The sequence below is a fragment of the Staurois parvus genome, unplaced genomic scaffold (genome assembly GCF_062004578.1).
Source record: "Staurois parvus isolate SC_StPar_1 unplaced genomic scaffold, SC_StPar_1.0 ptg000874l, whole genome shotgun sequence".
Lineage (NCBI taxonomy): Eukaryota > Metazoa > Chordata > Amphibia > Anura > Ranidae > Staurois > Staurois parvus.
In genome coordinates this window covers 156,704-178,181 of record NW_028318670.1, presented here as the reverse complement: position 1 = coordinate 178,181, position 21,478 = coordinate 156,704, and the positions used below count along the sequence as shown (strand labels likewise).

Below are 21,478 nucleotides of genomic sequence, written 5' to 3'. Positions count from 1 at the left end.
GAGGATTTGACAAATTCCTCCACAAATGGAAATGGCCACATAAGCTCAGCCATAAAAAAAATATGTCCCTACTAACATAACATATGCAATTAAAAACCATCCAACCAGTTAATAATATTGCTTTAGGGAAAAAAAACATCATTTAGTTGGTGTTCCAGAAACATGGCTTGGCTCTTCCCAAGACTGGGCTGTTTGTATTCATGCTGATCCTCTTGTTTAGAGGGACACGGGACATAGAAAACATGGAGGGGAGTTTCTCTATGTTAGATGTGCCGGAGATTGTGATGGGCTGAGGCACTATGTGTGGAAGGATTTATGGACTGACAAGAAAAGACATCGACATATACGGATCTGAAGGTGGACTTTTAATAATCAACTTACAAAGAATATCATATATTTTATCATTCATTCATCCACCAGCAATATCTTACATGGTTGGTAAGGAGGACACCAGTCCATCCAGTTCAAGCTGTGTCAATGTGTGTGTGGGATTATGTCACTACCAATTCCCATCCAATGAAAGTCTAAACGTTCTGTGAAATTATCGACACTTCCCACTGACACCACCAACTGTGGAAGGAAGTTCCACATCCTTACTGTTCTAACAGTAAAGCACCCCCTACCCAATTTAAGATTAAACTGCTTCTCATCCAATTTCTTTGAGTGGCCCCCGTGTCTTCTTGAGCAACCCGAGACTGAATAGTTTCCTCCCTCAGCTAGAATCACCATTAACATATTTGTATATTATGATCATATCTCCTCTTAAGTGTCTTCTGTCTATGGAAAATTAGCTTAATGTGTGTAGCCTTTCCTGATAGCTGAGGTCCTCCATCCCCTATACCCTTGGTCCTCCATCCCCTATACTTGAGGTCCTCCATCTCCCATACCTGAGGTCCTCCATAACTGAACTCCTCCATCCCCCATGACCGAGGTCCTCCATCCCCCAGACCCTAGGTCCTCCATCCCCTAGAACTGACGTCATCCATCCCACATAACTGAGGTCTTCCATCCACATAAAAGAGGTTCTCCATCCCACATAACCGAGGTTCTCAATCCTCAATAACTGAGGTTCTCCCTCCTCATAACTGAGGTTCTCCATCCTCATAACTGAGCTACTTCATCCCTCATAACTGCAGTCCTCCATCCCACATAACCGAAGTTCTCCATCCCTCATAACTGCGGTCCTCCATCCCACATAACCGAAGTTCTCCATCCCTCATAACTGCGGTCCTCCATCCCCCATAACCGATGTTCTCCATCCCACATAACTGAGCTCCTCCATCCCCCATAACTGAACTCCTCCATCCCCCATAACTGAACTCCTCCATCACTCATAACCGAAGTCCTCCATCCTACAGAACTGAGCTACTTCATCCCTCATCACTGAGATTCTCCATCTGATATAACTGAGGTCCTCCATCCCCCATAACTGAACTTGTCTATCCCTCATAATTGAGGTTCTCCATCCCACATAACCGAGCTCCTCCATCCCCCATAACCGAGGTCCTCCATCCCTCATAACCGAGGTCCTCCATCCCTCATAACCGAGGTCCTCCATCCCTCATAACCGAGGTCCTCCATCCCTCATAACCGAGGTCCTCCATCCTACAGAACTGAGCTACTTCATCCCTCATCACTGAGATTCTCCATCTGATATAACTGAGGTCCTCTATCCCATATAACTGAGGTCCTCCATCCCCCATAACTGAGGTCTTCCATCCCACATAACTGAGGTCTTCCATCCCACATAACTGCAGCCCTCCATCCCTCATAACGGAGTTCCTCCCTCCCACATAAAAGAGGTTGTCCATCCCACATAACCGAGGTCCTCCATCCTCAATAACTGAGGTTCTCCATTCTCATCCCACATAACTGCAGCCCTCCATCCCTCATAACGGAGTTCCTCCCTCCCACATAAAAGAGGTTGTCCATCCCACATAACCGAGGTCCTCCATCCTCAATAACTGAGGTTCTCCATTCTCATCCCACATAACTGCAGTCCTTCATCCCCCATAACCAAAGTTCTCCATCCCTCATAACTGCGGTCCTCCATCCCCCATAACTGAGCTCCTCCATCCCTCATAACCGAGGTCCTCCATCCTACAGAACGGAGGTCCTCCATCCTACAGAACTGAGCTACTTCATCCCTCATCACTGAGGTTCTCCATCTGATATAACTGAGGTCCTCCATCTCCCATAACTGAACTCGTCCATCCCTCATAATTGAGGTTCTCCATCCCCCATAACTGAGGTCCAACATCCCTCATAACCGAGGTCCTCCATCCTACAGAACTGAGCTACTTCATCCCCCATCACTGAGGTTCTCCATCTGATATAACTGAGGTCCTCTATCCCCCATAACAGAGGTCCTCCATCCCACATAACTGAGCTCCTCCATCCCCCATAACCGAGGTCCAACATCCCTCATAACCGAGGACCTCCATCCTACAGAACTGAGCTACTTCATCCCTCATCACTGAGGTTCTCCATCTGATATAACAGAGGTCCTCCATCCCCCATAACTGAACTCCTCTATCCATCATAATTGAGGTTCTCCATCCCACATAACTGAGCTCCTCCATCCCACGTAACTGAGCTCCTCCATCCCCCATAACCGAGGTCCAACATCCCTCATAACCAAGGTCCAACATCCCTCATAACCAAGGTCCTCCATTCCCCAGACCCTAGGTTCTTCATCCCCCAGAACGGAGGTCCTCCATCCTACAGAACTGAGCTACTTCAGCCCTCATAACTGAGGTTCTCCATCTGATATAACTGAGCTCCTCCATCCCCCATAACGGAGGTTCTCCATCCCCTATAACTGAGCTCCCCCATCCCCCATAACTGAGCTCCCCCATAACTGAGCTCCTCCATCCCCCATAACAGAGGCTCTCCATCCCCCATAACTGAGGTCCTCCATCCCTCATAACAAAGGCTCTCCATCCCCAATAACTGAGCTCCTCCATCTCCCATAACAGAGGTTCTCCATCCCCCATAACTGAGCTCCTCCATCCCCCTTATTAGATTTGTCGCCCTTCTCTGGACTCTCTCCAGTTCCAGTACCTCCTTCCTGAGGATTGGTGACCAACACTGCACAGCAGATACAACTGAAGCAGAGTTGTGTAAAGTAGTAGTTTCATCTCCGGAGGTCGTCCCCTTTGTAATGCACGCTGATAGTCCTAGGACCCCCAGATCCTTTCCTATCCTTCATTCCTCCAGAAGTTCTCTTGCACCTCTTTCATCGGGATTTCTCTCTATGAAGAGCAGGGGAGATCAGACTAAATCGCAGGAGGGACCTAAACAGAAATGGTATGCCCCCTCCCTCCTAGCAGAGTAGGTCAGATAGAACCTTGATGTCTTTGGTGATTTTCTTTTGAGGATTTTTTTTTTGTACATGACGTGTATCCAGGTTCTCAGCCACATTGCGAGATCTCTAAGAGGCTGCAAAATATCATTCCGTTTTTGAGACATTTCCCGCACTCAGGTCTCTAACCTGTCTCAACAGCAGTGTGGTTTCTCTGATGCTTGGCAAGACTGGATTGTTCTGAAAAACTTTTCCCGCACGTGGGGCATGTATACGGCTTCTCTCCCGTGTGGCATCTCTGGTGTTTAGCGAGATCCGATTTATTTACAAAACATTTCCTGCACTCGCTGCAGGGATATGGCTTTACCGCTGAGTGAAATCTCTGATGTCTAGCAAGATAGGACTTCTCATAAAAACATTTCCCGCACTCAGGGCAAGGATACGGCTTCTCCCCTGTGTGAGACCTCTGATGTCTGACAAGGGCCGATTTCAGCAGATAACATTGCCCGCACGTAGGACAGGAATACGGCTTCTCCCCCGTGTGATATCTTTGGTGTGCGACAAGTTCTGATTTCCGTGGATAACATTTCCCGCACTCAGGACAGGAATATGGCTTATCCCCCGTGTGATATTTTAAATGTGTGACAAGTGTTGATTTCAGCGAATAACATTTCCCGCACTCAGGGCACGAGTACGGCTTTTCTCCTGTATGAGACCTCTGGTGTGCATCGAGATTTGATTTACCAAAGAAACATTTCCCGCACTCAGGACAGGAATATCGCTTCTCCCCCGTGTGACATGTCTGATGTGCAGAAAGATATGACTTACGTGAAAAACTTTTCCCGCACTCAGGGCAGGAATAGGGCTTCTCTTCTGTGTGAGACCTCTGATGTCTGACAAGGTCTGATTTCATTGGGAAACATTTCCCGCACTCAGGACAGGAATAGGAAATCTTGTTTGCATGAATCATTTGATGCCTCATAAGTTGGGTATGCCAAGCAAAACATTTCCCACACTCTGTGCAGGAGTATGGTTTCTCTCCCGTGTGGGATCTCAGATGTCTGACAAGAGCTGATTTCACTGGGAAACATTTCTCACACTCGTTACAGGAGAACGGCTTCTCCCCCGTGTGGGAGGTTAGATGTCTGACCAGTGCCGATTTATATGGGTAACATTTCCCGCACTCGGGGCAGGGATAAGGCTTCTCTTCTGTGTGAACCGTTAGATGTCTGACAAGCGTTGCTTTGCGTGAACAACATTTCCCGCACACAGGACAGGAAAATGACTTCTCCTGTCTGTGAGATAACTGATGTCTACTTAAACCCGATTTATTGATAAAACATTTCCGGCACTCAGAACAGGAATACGAATTCTTGTTTCCATGAATCATTTGATGCCTCATCAGTTGGGTTTGCCACGCAAAACATTTCCCACACTCTGTACAGGAGTACAGCTTCTCTCCCGTGTGGGATCTCAGATGTCTGACAAGAGCCGATTTCACTGGGAAACATTTCCCGCACTCATTACAGGAATACGGCTTCTCCCCGCTGTGGGATCTTTTATGCACATTAAGACTGGCTTTAGAATGGAAACATTTCCCGCACTCATGGCAGGAATACGGCTTCTCCCCCGTGTGAGATCTTTTATGCCTATTGAGATCAGATTTAGAATGGAAACATTTCCCGCACTCAGTACAGGAGAACCTCTTCCCTGTTGGAAGGCTGTCCCGGTCCCACACAGTCTGAGGTTCCTCAGGATATGAGGAATCCGATGGTCCATCTACAATGGGTGGTGCCGGATGGACATTGGAGGGAGCCGGGTTTTCTCCTGGACTATAATGTGTGATGTCCTCATCTTCTACTTTCCAGTCTGGAAACAAAGTGAGACAATCCTTGGAGGTTTTCCTCATCTCCCGGCCATGGACTAAAATACAAAGACAAAGAGGATTACTAGACAGGAGCTGATTGGTTCCCCTAAACCAAAATTGAGTTTGTTACTGAGGATCATAAATGGTTCCTCCTGACCTCCAAGCAGTTCACTTCTATATTCATTGACCTTGTCAGAGAGTGAGGGGACCAATGAGAACCATCTCTATAGGAGTGAAAGAAGTGAGGGGACCAATGAGAACCGTCTCTATAGGAGTGAAAGAAGTGAGGGGACCAATGAGAAGCATCTTTATAGGAGTGAAAGAAGTGAGGGTACCAATGAGAACCATCTTGATAGGAGTGAAAGAAGTGAGGGGACCAATGAGAACCATCTTGATAGGAGTGAAAGAAGTGAGGGGACCAATGAGAAGCGTCTCTATATGGGTCAAAGAAGTGAGGGGACCAATGAGAACCGCCTCTATAGGAGTGAAAGAAGTGAGGGGACCAATGAGAACCATCTTTATAGGGGTGAAATAAGTGAGGGGACCAATGAGAACCATCTTTATAGGGGTGAAAGAAGTGAGGGGACCAATGAGAACCATCTTTATAGGGGTGAAAGAAGTGAGGGGACCAATGAGAACATCTTTACAGGAGTGGAGGGGATTATAAGGCGAGAGTTTTCACCCCTCCAACTTTCTTCGCTTAATCTTTTAGTAACGAGGCCGAGCCCCACCAGAGCCTGACCAAGATGAAGCCTGGACTGACATTGAAGGCCACCATGATTGGGTTACATTTTGTCATTGATGGTTCCTATCCTCTGAGAATGCGGTCACCTTCCTATAGACGCGGTAAAGTCTGAGCTCTGTATATCAGTGGGAAGAGAGCAATTCATGATGAATGCAGCTCAAAATTCATACTAAAAAAATTCACAATTCCCTCCCTCCTCTTGAACTTTACACGCCTTTCCCAGGTCAGTGACTGAGGTACTCAGGCCAGGGGTTCAGCCTCACAGCCAGATAAATAGTACTTTAAGCAGAAGGTGTGTTCTATTGTGCCCCCGACATATACTTCATGACCTACCTGTGCTGATCTCTGTAGGAGTGTCCTCCTCTATAAATGTCCCCGTTATTCCATCCTCCTCCATAGACTGCTGATCATCCCTCACATACGCCTCTTCTTCTTCTGATTTCACCTCAACTTTTATATCTGCCAGATCTTTACCCTAAACCAAGAGAAGGAGAGAAAATACCATCCTGTAGGGTCCACACATCATCTACATGAGTCACTTTCATGTTCTAGATGATCTATCCTACCTACCTGGTCCTTGTGAAGGACGGTGTGACCTTCCTGTGTGGAATCCCGGGAATACAGAGGACGGGGACATCTCTCTGGTGGGTTCCTGTAGATGGATGACTCCACCATGGTGTCCTGGTACAGATCTTTGTGTCCTTCTGGAATCTCTGACTCCTCCATCACCCCATCCTCATCCTCCTCCTCTTTTATCTCTTCCTTAACCTCAACTGTAGAATCTCTCAGGTTTCCACTCTGAATATATAATAAAAATGACATCAATGGTAACAATGCAGAAAATGTACAGATCCTAATGATACTATCAGTGATTGTTCCTCCTCTACCTGACGATGGTGAGGGATGGTGTGACCTTCCTGTGTGGAGTCCCGGGAATACAAAGGACGGGGACATCTCTCTGGTGGGTTCCCATGACTGGATCCATCTACCTGATGATGGTGAGGGATGGTGTGACCTTCCTGTGTGGAATCCCGGGAATACAGAGGACGGGGACATCTCTCTGGTGGGTTCCCATGACTGGATCCATCTACCTGATGATGGTGAGGGATGGTGTGACCTTCCTGTGTGGAATCCTGGGAATACAGAGGATGGGAACATCTCCCTGGTGGGTTCCCATGATTGGATCCATCTGTAGGAAACACACACACTGACTGAATCCATTGTTTCTATGTGTTTATCAGATGATGGGGGATCTAGGTGGATCCTCCGTACTGCTCTCTCCTTTCCAATAAAGTCTCCTCTTACCCGGTGATGTGAGGGGCGGCTGATTGTCCATCATGACGTCCTTGTAGAGGTACTTGTGTCCTTCTAAATACTCCCACTCCTCCATGGAGAAATAGACAGTGACACCCTGACACCTTATAGGAACCTGACACACACAATGATACAGTCACCATCCAGACACATCCCTTGTCTGTTACTGGAGAATGTCCCAGAATTCCCGGCACCGCTCACCTCTCCTGTCAGCAGTTGGACCATCATGGTCGTCAGTTCCAGGATCTTCTGCTCTTTGTTCCTCTCAGGTATCGGAGAATGAGGGGGAGGCACCATGGTGGGGCTCTGGGTCCTGCTCCATCCTCCTGAGATTGGCTCCCCACTAAACTTCTTCACTACAACATAATCCTACAGATCAGGAGAAAGAGAAACCGATATCAATCATCTGACATCATCTACATGTCTACAAGAAGAACATGGTCTATTGGCCAGACTAGATCAGAGTGATGTCATGTGACCTCCCAGAATCCTCCTCACCTCTCCGGTCAGCAGGTAGATGATCTCCAGGGTGAGGTTTAGTATCCTCTCACTCATGTGACTCCGGTCCTCCTCCATCCTCATTGGTCATGTGATCTATACAAGTTTCCTGTAGACCAATAATTGATAACAGAGAATGATCCGGACTGTACTGGTTGTACAATATTAGGATGGGGGGGAGGGGGGATAATATGAGGGTCTCTATAATGGAAGAATGGCCCCCAGTGGGATTACACACAGAGGAACATTCAGTTTAGGGTTTGCTGTGGTTTGTGATCCGGGAGTCAATATTCGTTTAGCTCGATGGGTCACAAAGCTCTTTTTCTATGTAAGGTCCGTAGTTCTTGATCCACCAACAAAGAAAGACAATAAATATTCTCTGTCTAAATACCCCATCCCCCGCCACTAATACAAGTGATATAATGGGTCAGTATAGACTGAGGAGGTGAGAAGGTGATTGGTGGGAAAGGTGACATCTCCACAATGAGGAGAATGTTCCGACCCCAGAAGTGGGGGAATGTTCTGCCCCTGAAGGGGTTAATCTGGGTTCCCACACTATATATGTCTGTATCATCATCTGCTGGAGATAAAAGACGTCACAGTGACGGTGGAGGAAGAGGACGGACGTGATGGTGGAGGAAGAGGACGGGCGTGACTGTGGAGGAATAGGACGGACGTGACGGTGGAGGAATAGGACGGAAGTGACGGTGGAGGAATAGGACGGAAGTGACGGTGGAGGAATAGGACGGAAGTGACGGTGGAGGAATAGGACGGAAGTGACGGTGGAGGAATAGGACGGAAGTGACGGTGGAGGAAGAGGACGGAAGTGACGGTGGAGGAAGAGGACAGACGTGACGGTGGAGGAAGAGGACGGGCGTGACGGTGGAGGATGAGGACGGACGTGACGGTGAAGGAAGAGGACGGACGTGACGGTGAAGGAAGAGGACGGACGTGACGGTGAAGGAAGAGGACGGACGTGACTATGGAGGAATAGGACGGACGTGACGGTGAAGGAAGAGGACGGACGTGACTATGGAGGAATAGGACGGACGTGACTATGGAGGAAAAGGACGGACGTGATGGTGGAGGAATAGGACGGAAGTGACGGTGGAGGAATAGGACGGAAGTGACGGTGGAGGAATAGGACGGAAGTGACGGTGGAGGAATAGGACGGAAGTGACGGTGGAGGAAGAGGACAGACGTGACGGTGGAGGAAGAGGACGGGCGTGACGGTGGAGGAAGAGGACGGACGTGACGGTGAAGGAAGAGGACGGACGTGACGGTGAAGGAAGAGGACGGACGTGACTATGGAGGAATAGGACGGACGTGACTATGGAGGAATAGGACGGACGTGACGGTGGAGGAAGAGGACGGACGTGAAAATAAGACCTTATTACCTCCTCTGCTGCCACTTCCAGCAATGTCTCCTCTCTACTTCCTCCCAAGTCAACTCTCACCCGCAACTTCCCATTTATACCTGACATCACTTCCTGTCTGTCCCTGACATCACTTCCTGTCATACATGGAGACTTCCTGTCTGGGTAGAAGTGGAATCACCACCTTGTGGAGCTCAGAGGAACTGCGGCCCCAAGAAACATCTCAACGAGTGTCTCTCAGTCAAGTGGGGATCTGAGTTTCTTCCCTATCCTATGGTCTCTGGTCCCCCCAGTCATGTGGTCTCTGGTCCCCCCAATTCATGTGGACTCTGGTCCCCCCAGCCATGTGGTCTCTGGTCCCCCCAGTCATGTGGTCTCTGGTTTCCCCAGTCATGTGGTCTCTGGTCCCTCCAGTCATGTGGTCTCTGGTCCCCCCAGTCATGTGGTCTCTGGTTCCTCCAGTCATGTGGTCTCTGGTCCCTCCAGTCATGTGGTCTCTGGTCCCCCCAGTCATGTGGTCTCTGGTCCCTCCAGTCATGTGGTCTCTGGTCCCTCCAGTTATATGGTCTCTGGTCCCTCCAGTCATGTGGTCTCTGGTCCCCCCAAGTCCTTCAGTCTCTGCACCTCTCAGTCCAGCAGGGATCTGATTCTCAGCCCAACGTACCAGCCAGCCTGCATCCAGCCAAATTGTCCTAGCTAACAGTTCACGTTAAACACGGGGGTTTAGTTTGCACACATTCACAAATACATGCTTAAGCTGCAGAGCCCCTTCATGGCCCCCTGATATTCTGCAGTTCCTAACTCTGTACATTATGAGATCCTCCATAGTAGAAGGACATGTACAGTATCATAATGGATAGATTGAGGCCCCCCCCCCTCCAGTACTGTAGTCTCTGTGTAGAGATGTGCTGGTTGATTTAAATCTTAAACAGCAGTTGCAAATCATTTTTTTTCTTTTCCCTCTTTGTGAGTGACAGACAGGAAAAGCAGGACTGTGCTCTGATTGGTTGTTGCTACAGCTGAAAAGGATCCACCCATAGCAGCACTGTTGCAGCTGAACTTATGATTGGCTGTGAAGGAAAGGGGAGAGGGAAAAAAGGAAGAAGAAGCACATGTGGGGAAGGAGACATTTTCAGGGGACAGCATGGAGCAAGGGCTCCTAGTGTAAAGTCTCACTCTCTGTGCTGCTAGAGCCCATGGGCTGGGCTGGGAGTGTGTAGCAGAGGAATTGTTGCAGGAGGACAGTGTGCAAATCAAGGATTGTCCTGCCTGACAATCAGGATTACAGCCACTCAAGTGCATGTGTCTCTCAAAGTCTAGAGCTGCTGAAAGAGAGAGGATTTCTACTACTGTCTAATGCTATCTAGAGGACAATCCAGAAACAGTGAGTACTCTGTGATGAAATGGGATTTTGATATTGCTGCATTTGATGTTCATCTCTGCAGAATGGTCATGAGAAAGCCTGCTCTCTAATTCTCAGAGTGACACAGATCTTGGAAAGCCCAAGCTGCTCAGAATTAGCTATACCTGCTGCTGATTGATGAGAGAACTCTGTCTCCGTATATTACTGGTGATTGTCTCCTTATGACTTGTGCTTTGGCTGAAGAGTGTGTTTAGTTCCAGGTCCCCACAGAAGCTTGCTGCTCTGAATATACTGAGCAAGTGTCAGTATATCAGGATTTCACCTGTATGGTAAAGATTTTGTTGAAGTGTTGTTTTCTATTGCAATGTTCACTGGAAGATTCTGCTTAAAGGAGACTGTGCTATCCTGCTACCCCTGGATTACAAATACTCTCCCATGCAGAGAGTGAGCGCTCTTCCATTGATTAAAGGGCCCTGACGTTGAGAGACTTTAAGTTTCACCCCACTGGCCAGTGGTTAGGTAGGACATTTCTGCTCTAGATAATATTGCTATAGCAAATGTCAATAAGCTGCTAAATCAGAGGTGTCACCAGATTCAGGTGGGAGCTGAACCTATATATCTAGCCAAGCATCACCCAAGGGTGTGCTACATTTGGGGGCTCGTCCGGGATATTTGACTCCACCTACCTGATTTAGCTATACCTAGCTCACCCCACAGATGTGAGGATGGAGCCTGCCAAAGGGTTAAATATACCTATGTCTTGGAAATTCGCTTTCAATGAATTTCCCTTACCGTGAGTGACCGCAGTTGGATGCGCAGCAATCCCCCATAAAGCTGTGCGAACTTCACTGCAACCGTATTGTGCCCTTTGCTTACTGCGACTGCAGCTTAGCCCCACGATTCCTGCGCCTCCAACCTGTGTGCAAAGGTTTAGCTCTTTTGAGAGGTGGGGAAATGGAGCTCCAGTAATCCAGGAATAAGTCAGACGATACTCCCAGGTTAAAGTTGGAATCCACTCTGCCCGGGTCTAACCACAGACTCCTGTTTTTATTATCTTACAAAACACATCCCCCGCACGGGGCCAAGTCAATCCCCTCCCACAGAGCAATGTATAGGGAGTGTCCATACACGAGAATGTCCATCCTGCTCAGAGTGCAAAGTTCCCTCTTAACCTATACTAAAACCAGTTAAACCAGTTTTTCCTGCCCTCCCCCGTAAGCTTGCTTTGGATAGCAAGTTTCACATTATTTACATGCTATCAGCTCCCAGCAGTATGTACATTGTCTGTACAAGCATCCCTTAGATTAAACAGTGCCAGTCTGTATCTGAATGGGCACGATACAATCTTTATTAAAACACATCCATACAGATACAGTTCAGGTCGGTAGCGGCTTGTAGAGATATACATGAGCCTACACGTGGAGTTCGCACTGCCTGGCGTCTGGCCATACGAAGTCCATGTGGTACTATGCTGCTGATATGTGGATACAGGCCCGCGGCCTACCGCTGGCGGCATTCGCATCGAATGCCGTGGTAGCATACACGCCAGTCTATAAGCGCAGATCTGCCATCTCATCCATTACCGAGCTGAGTACTGTAATATATACATTGTAAATGCACATGGCCTAATTGCAGCCTTCAGAGCTTTAATTAAGCCACACGAGAGACATATGAATAACACTAATATATGACACATTTAAAGGACAACCTGTAATAGAAAATTTCCATGACACCTACTAGTGCAAATACTGCACAGGCTGAATCTGATTCTTCACCAACTACTGTTGGCTTAGAGGTTTTGAATACTCTTGGGAATCTAGTGGAGAAGTGTTTGACATCTATTCCATTGAATAATAGATCTGAATATCGCAAATTGCGATTCTTCTCTAGAAAGCAACCTACACCAGTGGGAGAAGATGATTTTGAGGAATGGAGGGAACAGGCCATACAGGCGTTAGATGAATGGGATGTCTCTGAGACACAAAAGAAACAGAGAATCTCTGAAAGTTTAAGGGGAGCAGCTTCAAGGGCAGTGCGAAGCCTAAAGCTCAGCCAACCAGACTGTACTGGCCAGGACTACCTCAGTGTTTTACAAGATGTTTTTGGGAAGACAGATAAGATCTCAGATCTTATGTACAAATTTGAACACACTTATCAGGCAAAAGGAGAGAAATTATCTGAGTATATAATGTGCCTGGATGAGATTATACATCAGCTGTTAACAAAGAAAGGTATCAACCCCAACACAGTAGACAAGATCAGAGTTTGGCAGGTTCTACAAGGAGCACAGCCCTTAGACCCTATTATGATCCAGTTGAGGACACGGACAGACAATGAAAACTTAAAATACCCTGAGCTGATCAGAATTGTAAGAGAGGAGGAAGCAAGGTTAGAAGAAAAAAAAAATACAGCATATTAAATATTAAATACAGCATATTCAGCTGTTGAGGTTAGGTTAGTAAGTACGACAAATACTCACTCTGAAATAGCCTCATTGAGGGCTGAGGTGTCTGAACTGAGGGAAATGATTGCCATGCTGATGTCCTCCAATGGGGGTGAATCAGGAGGGCCTCAGATCAAGACAAACCCCACTCTAGCTGGAAACAACAAAAACCCTGTAATCTGTTACAATTGTGGTGGTGCAGGCCACTATAGAAGCAGCTGTGTAAGTCCACCTAAAGGGAAACTTCAGGGGACCTTAGTAACGGATCCAGCCAAGTATCCAATTGTGAAGAGCTCCAATAACACAAAAAGATTCAAATCCACTGATCGCTTTTTTAGGGCCCCTGTCAAGAAGGGTAGAGAGCCAACAACTAAAGTTACCTCAGATCCACCTAAATGGATTAGAGACCAAAGGAGAGTAATTCAGAGAGAGTCTCCTTTTTCAAGACAAACCCCAGACAAGTCGAGAGGACAGTCATTTGTGCAACATGGAAACACTGATTGTGGATCTACTGGTCAACCTAGATCAAGAGGGTTACCCAAGGGATCAGTTGGACCTTCACCTGAAGTATCAGTGAACATAGAGGGAGTGTATGGCCGAGCTGTGTTGGATACTGGTGCACAAGTCACTATCCTCTACAGGGATTTTTACCAGAAGTACCTGACACATTTGCCCTTAAACAGATTGGAAGATTTGGAGATCTGGGGCCTGAGCAATACCAAAGTTCCTTATGATGGATATATTTCCCTCAAATTAGAGTTCCTTGATATTGTTGTGGGGTCTGCCGAAACCTTTGAGACCCTGGCAGTTGTGTGTTTTAGGCCAAAAGAAGAAACAGGCGCTGCTATTTTAGTAGGGACTAATACAGACTTTATTCAAAGGATGTTGCAGCCACAGCTGAGTCAACACCCTGTATTAAAATCTGTATTCCGTGCTTCACAACGAGAGAAGACTAACCCTAAAGAGGTTGGACATGTGTGGTTACAAAACTGGAAGAAACAGGTGATTCCTCCAAGGAGGGTCACCTGCTTGAGGACTAATGGTAAAATGTGTGGGTAACCCACTAGTTCCCATTACATGATGGAAATGGATCCAGGAGATTGTGCTAGCAAGATTTCTGATTTTGGATCTACACAGCTCAGCACTGCGGACCCTGAACAAGTACCAGAGGAACCTTTAGGCCCTGATTTACTAAGACTTGAGTCTACCAGCAGACTCTGAACATTCAGGCAGACTCAGTTAAATCAATCAAGACCTGTCAGTCTTCTGAGCGGCGTCTAGCAATCTCATTGACGAACGTCTACTTTGCTATTAGTAAATGTGAAATCGCGTCTGGCACATTTTTAGGTGCAATACCGGATATGTTCGCTAGATGGCGCACAAGCGCGGGCTTTGTAGCATTGGCGTTTTTCTGTTAGCAAAAGAGAATACTTAGAATGTAACATAATTAGTACACCTATATTATTAATTTTTTTTTTTTTTTTTTTTGCTGTTTCTCCAAAATGATCAGACAACTAATGCATTTTCAAATGTTAAACATTTTCACACTTATATCTCAAATATGTCTAGTTCTAATTTCCCAATATAATGATATATCTTCATTCTCTTTAATCACGTAACTATTCTATGGTAAAGACAAGTGCAGCGCTATAAATGCATGTGATCAATAATGAACGCATGTAAAAACCAAAAAGTGCAAAGAATTGCAATAATGATGTAAAATGGTAAATGGTGCTAAAATAAGTTCATATAATCATTCCTGAATAATGGAATGTCCTTCGTGTGACAGTACCAACTCAGAGAGTGCCTATGAATGGCACGTAGTGCATGAACTCATGAAAGATAAACCACCCTTGGGACTGGTCTACACTCACCAGAACAAAAGTATTAAAGCGCATGGATTATACACATCACACATCTGGGGGTGCAGCGGTATGCTGGCAGCTATGGGTTAGTCATCCAGCTCCATTCATCCATCCATCAGGGTGGGTGCCCAAATGGTCCTGGGGAGGAATTAGCTCAACCACAGGAGCCAGAAAGGTGCTTAATAGTGTAGTACACTGTCACAGGGGTGGATGACCTTTCGCGAGTTCATGCACTACTGTACGTGGTTATATTTATCTTGTGTAATACCATTTTAGTAGTCTATATAATTTGACCAGCGCTTGCTTTATCATTTTTAAACAATGGAACTATTCTACATTATAGCTCAAACTGTGTCTCCTACAGTGGTTTAGTGGTTAGCGCTCAGAACTTACAGCACTTGGGTCATGGGTTCTAATCCCAGTCATGGCTGCATCCCAGTTTGCATACTTTCCCTGTATGGATGTGTTTCTGCCAACACTCAAAAGACATGCTGTTATGTTCATTGGACCTAGTTACATGGCTGAGTTTCTGCCCTTAGATTATAAGCTCCTTGACATTTATGAATGTTAAAAAAATGGAGATCAATTTTCTGGGTTGTGTCAGTGCCAGGAATATTGATCAATCAATTATGATTTTGCCTAATGACTAGAAAGTGGATGAATGTTTCTTGCGTCCTGTTCTTCTGCCAAGTAGGAAATGTGTAAGTTTCATGCCGTGTATATTTCATTGTAACTTTTTTATCTTCTTTTAAATCTGTCTCCTTATACAACTTGACCCCCTCCCCCACCCCATCATCACCTGTCCCATATGCAAATTTATGGATCACCGCCCTACTCTTTTTAACTATTTACTGATCAAGTGAATGTGTCTCATTTTCTATCAGCTACAGCTCAGATCTCACATTATTATACGATTGCTGATTGTATTTCACCACTAGTCTGATTGAATTCACAATTCCTGGTCAGTCCCGTTCCCTTACCTCTAATAATCTTTAGGACCAGTTCACACTACATGTGTTTCAGTTGCTTTTTCGGCATCACAAACGCACAGAAAGAAGGTTATATGGTTGTCAATGTCATAGTTCACATCAGCGCTTGCATTTTCAGTGCATTGCAGGTGCTGTAAACAAAGTTGACCACGCTGCATTGTTTCTGCACAGAACTGTACTGGAACACATTGAAACGTCCTTGAATGTACTAAAACACACATGTCCCTAATTAAATTGAATAAAAAGAAAGAAAAAACTAACTGGAAGGGATACAAAAATGCAATGCAATGTGTCCAAAACGCATTCAAAATGTACTGGAACACACTAAACATGCATGCCAAAAGGGCATGCAAAAAGGCATCAGGAACACATCTAGACTGTTTCTATAGTGTGAACTGGCCCTTAAGACTTGTTCACACCATTGGTGGTGCAGAAACGCATGCAAGAACACACATTTTCCAGCACAGCAAAGAAATGCAATGCCCTTTGCAGATGTGCACGGTTAGGTGCAACACACTTTTAAAATAATATGCCTGCAATATTTTTGCATGTTCCCACACATTAGGCATCCCATTGAAATTAATGAGCTGAGGGGAAAAAAAAAGTAAAAAATGCCCCATTCACACAGGTCCTCTGGCCTGTACAGCATGAATGAGTGGGTTGTTTATGTGGCTAGAGCCACCTGTTACACTATGGGGACACAGCAGCTGTATGAACACAGGTTTTAATCTGACAGGTGTGAAGGCGTGGGGAAGTGGCCCTGAATGCTCACTGTCTGTGTTCAGGGCTGTACACCTGCACCCATATGCTTGTCAAATTATGACCTGCAGCATTTCCATAGTGTAACATAGGTTGCCTGCAAACGGCGATAGCCACAAAAACAAACCACTGATTCCCACTCTATAGGCCACAGCACCCATGAGCCCCAAAACCTCAATTACACCTCAATTACACACACAGCTTTATGAACTCAGTACAGTTTTATCATTTCACAGGAATATGGTTGGGATTATGTCCATTAATAATGGTTTTAGTGTATTTTTACCATAAATATAATTTGGATATTTTCTCTGCCGGTGGGGGGCTGTCAGGTATGCTGTACGGGGCCCCATGATATCTAACAGTGGCCCTGGGTGTATGCTTGTGTCTGTGCCACCTGTATAGTTAGGAAGAACCTTGAACCTCTGCTATGTACCTCAATGGATCTAGGAATTGGACGTTTTCAACTGAAAATACAACAATTATTAGTAATGTTTCCCCAGCAAATGAGGATCAGCTCCTCGGTGGAGAACAGCGATCTCGCCATGTCCAGATGTGGTCTGGAATTCCACAAAAGAACAATTCACAAAACTAAAAAATAGACTTGCAAATTACCACTAAACTCTCCTAACTACACTCCCATCCATTCACACTCCCCATTTCCGGGTGTGTGCAAACGTCCTTCCGCAAACGTCATGACGTATTTCCGGTATGACAGCTGCTCTAGTGCCTCCTCCAACAGCCATCTTGGCATTTATTTGTGCACCATAACAATTTTACATGCGGCTCCATTGTGTATATGACATTCGCAAATATATGTTTGCAGTTCTATTGTAGATTTGGCATTGGTGAATGTATGCTTGCAGCTATACTGTGTATATGACATTGGCGAATATATATTTGCCATTTATATTTTGAATACATTATATTTGCCAGTAATGTCCTAAAGTCAACATAAATTGGGGGCCCAATTTATTACTGTTAAGAGGATTGTAGAAAAAGAATAGCTAGCTGCACATTGAACACGACCTATTCATTGGTACATAACATGGTCTTGTGGTGCAATAGAAGGCTTTTGGTTTGTTATTTGGACATACTTGCACATGTGCGCTCTAACAAGGAAGATTTGGGCATATTATATAGCTAGCAAAAATAAGTGTTAGGGGTGTTAGTACATTTCAGATACTTATATAGCGCTGTCAATTTATGCAGCGCTTTACATATAGATGTGGTAAATTCACATCAGTCCCTAACCCTCAAGGGGCGTACTAAGAGCCCTAACTTACATTCATACATATACTAGGGCCAATTTTGACAATTAACCTACCAGCATGTCTTTAGAGTGTGGGAGGTAACCAGAGGAAACACAGGCACAGGGAGAACATGCAAACTCCAGGCAGGAGGTGCCATGGTTGGGATTCAAACCATCAATTCTAGTACTGCCAGGTGAAAGTGCTAACCATTTAGCCACTGTGCTACATTCAACTAGAACATGAAATAATCCCCCCAAAAATACATAGTCCAAATGTTTATTGATCAAATACACATTCCACATTTATTTGGACAGCAACAACAAGTAGGTACATGCAATATCTTGGTGAAAAAAAAAAGCAGGATTGATGTTGCTAAAATAGAACGGTTCTGCTCATAAGAGCTTACAATCTAAAAGATTATACTTCTAATGAACTGTGCTTTCACAGATTACAGCAGGAAACAAACGGTTAATATGAATCACTTGGGCTTATTCACAGAAGCTGCAGATCAAAATATCAATATAAAAATACATACATGCCAAAATAAAAACACCTCCCACCTCCCCAAATCCCCCACACATACATTTCTCACCATGTTTGTCTGAAAACTGCATTTCATTCTAAATAAAGCAAACTTGGAAGAGCAGAGCAATGGACATGTGTTATGATTACAGTACAAAGGTAATAAACACAATCATTGTACAATAACACACAAACACACCTTAGAAGGAAGAACATGCAAAACATTTACAGCCCACATCAAAACACAGCATGAGTGTGGCCTGGGGCAATTCACCACAATATCTCTTCCACCCCAAACCACCACAGACAAGGACTTGCTGAAATAATGTGGCCTGTACAAGGAAAATCAGCCACTACTGCATCTCTTTATATAAGGTAGGCCACACCCACCACTGTCATTCATTTGGTCAGAGAAAGTGTTTGCACCTGATTAATTCTCTTCCCACCTTTGTTAACCCTTGGTATACAGGCCCCACAAATCATAGTCAGAAAGAAATCCACAGTGAAGTGTACCTGTGCAGCATACAACAGAACATTGAACAGGGATGTGAAAGGGAACCCTAATGGCAATATTTCTTGGCCCTATGGGCACAATTCACTCCAGATTATCGCATGAGTTAAGGCAGTCACATGACCACATCTCGCATGCAATACTGAAAATGTCAATTCACTTTTGCTAGTATGTGGCATTTCCCATAAATCGGAAAAACACTCAGGAAATCAAACATAAAAAGGCCTTACACCGCGGTCACATCAAAGCCGATTTAGAAATTGTGCGACGTACAGTGAAGATGCCGATTCCTTGCAATTTGCAAGACATCTGACACAGATATCTATGCAAATCACCACAAAAGTAGTACATGTACTACTTTAGAAATCAGTGTTGGAAACGCACCCATGTGACTGCTCTAATAGCAGACAAATCGTATGCCAATTCGCATCCAGGGTACACGATTTCAGGTGCGATTTGGGAATTGAAATTGTACCTGATATCCGATCTAATGAATGTGGATGTGAGTGTCTTAACGTAAGCGATTTGCTGCAGCACAATTTCAAACGTCGTTCTTTTCTACCTTTTTCAGCATTTTGTAGCGATTTCACATATAGACTACAATAGAAACCGCAGGGCAAAACACAATTGAAAATTTAATAACTCATTGGTAAATCTACAGAAAATATGGTGAAATTGCCAACAAAAAGCACAATTTTAAATCACATCTAGTGTGAACCAAGCAGGCAATTCAACAAATTAAATAAATCTTTGAAGGCATGCGGTATCTGCATGCTTGGATAAGGGTCTGTTATGGATTTGGGGGGGGGGACTCCATGCCATTATTGTATTAATTATTTTTAATCCTTTTCTCTCTCTTGCTCACTCTTCTCATGGTTTGACAAACTTTCCCAAAAGGGGGTGGAGTGCAAACCAGCATTATCAAATCAATCATTAGTCCAGGCCCTTATCTCATGCCATCGTTTGACATTCACATAAGGTGCTACTTTAAAGGTGTTTGAACAGACAAGGCCCCATTCTAATTTACATTCTAGGGATCATTTAGACAGAAAGCAAAGATGCTGCTACCAGCACATGTATGTTAGGGTAGTCACACGGAGATCATCCAAATTCATTGCCATCGTTGGGATTCAAACCAACAACCCTAGCGTTGTGAGGCAGCAGGGCTAACCACTAATCCATGGAGCTGTTGAACACTAAACTAGCCTGTATTTCTGTGGTGTGAATCAATCCTAGGTCCCTGGGCAAGGTCAGTGTAACTAGCCAGATATCGCCAATGTGACACAAATGTTGTGCTATGTTGCCAATTCTGATGTATGTTGGTTCTATGTATCCCAATACAAAGGATTGCAATACTAATACTAATACTAATACAGGCGTACCTCGGTTTACCAACACCTCGGTTAACGGAATTTTTGGTTTACGAATGAAAATCCATTGAAAATAATGCCTCGGTTTACACAATTGTTAATAATTTTATTTCGCAATACAAAGTGTATGTCGGCGCTGATTTTCAAATGCAAATGCCAGCCTTTTTTTTTTCTTCACTATAGTTCACAAGCTTAGAAGTCACTTTCCCCGAAGTTACAGAAAACTTTTAATAAACTTAAAGTAAACATTGTTTCCTTTAGGGATATAAATTTCAAGAAAACTTTCTCTTTTAGCTGGGGGAAGTGACAGGTGAATTTCTGAGCTATAGTGAAGAAAAAAAAGGGAGAATTATATTTAAAAACCATAATAAATAAAAACCAGCGTGGGGTCCCAGCTCCCATCCACACCAAGCCCTTTGGGTCTGGTATGTATCTTAAGGGGTAACTCCACACCAAAGTGTAAACAAAAAACGGCGTGGGGTCCCCCCTCCCATCCACACCAAGCCCTTCGGGTCTGGTATGTATCTTAAGGGGAAACTCCACACCAAAATGTAAACAAAAAACGGCATGGGGTCCCCCCTCCCATCCACACCAAGCCCTTTGTGTCTGGTATGGATATTAAGGGGTAACTCCACGCCAAAATTAAATAAAAAACAGCGTGGGGTTACCCCCAAAATCCATACCAGACCCTTATCCAATCATGCAGCCCGGCAGGTCATGCCCTCAATATGGGTGCTTTGGTACAGGGGGGCTCCCACCCCAAAGCATTTTGTCCCCATGTTGATGGGGACAAGGGCCTCTTCCGTTAGTGGGATAATTGGTCAGCCATTTTTTGGGATTTCGGGACATCAAGCATGTGACATGGGGTGGGGTCACTTGGATGATGTTCCCGGCTGGCCCCGCCGCTTACTTATAAGAACTGTCACCCTGTCTCCTGCGTAACGCTGGTTGGTCTCTGTGGAGAGACAGGGTGACAGTTCTTATATAGGTAAGGGGCGGGGCCAGCCGGGAACATCATCCGAGTGACCCCACCCCATGTCACATGTTTGATGTCCCCAGCTGGCCCCGCCCCTTACCTATATAAGAACTGTCAGGCTGTCTCCTGCATAACGCTGGTTAGCTTCTGAATGGTGCGGAACTTTTTTTTTTCTTTCTTCGGGTCGCCGTCGTGACATTGTGATTGACGTTGGATCTACTTCGGGGGACATTGTTTTATTATAGGACTTGTCAAAGACTGTGTACTGTTTTTTTTTTTACACTACACTTTTACTTTTTTTGTGAATTAGTAGCGGTACCATG

General features: G+C 45.2%; 2 protein-coding genes across 2 annotated transcripts in view; both read right to left on the bottom strand.

Annotated features, from left to right (window-relative positions):
* Positions 1–8,508, bottom strand: part of LOC149443109 (uncharacterized) — a 73,513-nt gene extending 65,005 nt beyond the window's left edge. Inside the window, 3 exon segments of the mRNA XM_089655799.1 lie at positions 7,202–7,354; positions 7,357–7,599; positions 7,729–8,508. Coding sequence (XP_089511925.1) covers positions 7,202–7,354; positions 7,357–7,599; positions 7,729–7,812 — 480 coding nt within the window. The 5' untranslated portion in view covers positions 7,813–8,508.
* Positions 2,857–6,230, bottom strand: LOC149443110 (uncharacterized). Its single transcript, XM_089655872.1, has one exon. It carries the CDS (start codon positions 5,211–5,213, stop codon positions 3,489–3,491), a length of 1,725 nt encoding a protein of 574 aa, XP_089511998.1. The 5' UTR covers positions 5,214–6,230; the 3' UTR covers positions 2,857–3,488.
* Positions 8,509–21,478: the final 12,970 nt, after the last annotated feature.

Bases quoted from the DNA above. Each gene is read 5' to 3' on its own strand.
- LOC149443110 (XM_089655872.1), bottom strand. From the start codon at position 5,213: ATGAGGAAAACCTCCAAGGATTGTCTCACTTTGTTTCCAGACTGGAAA.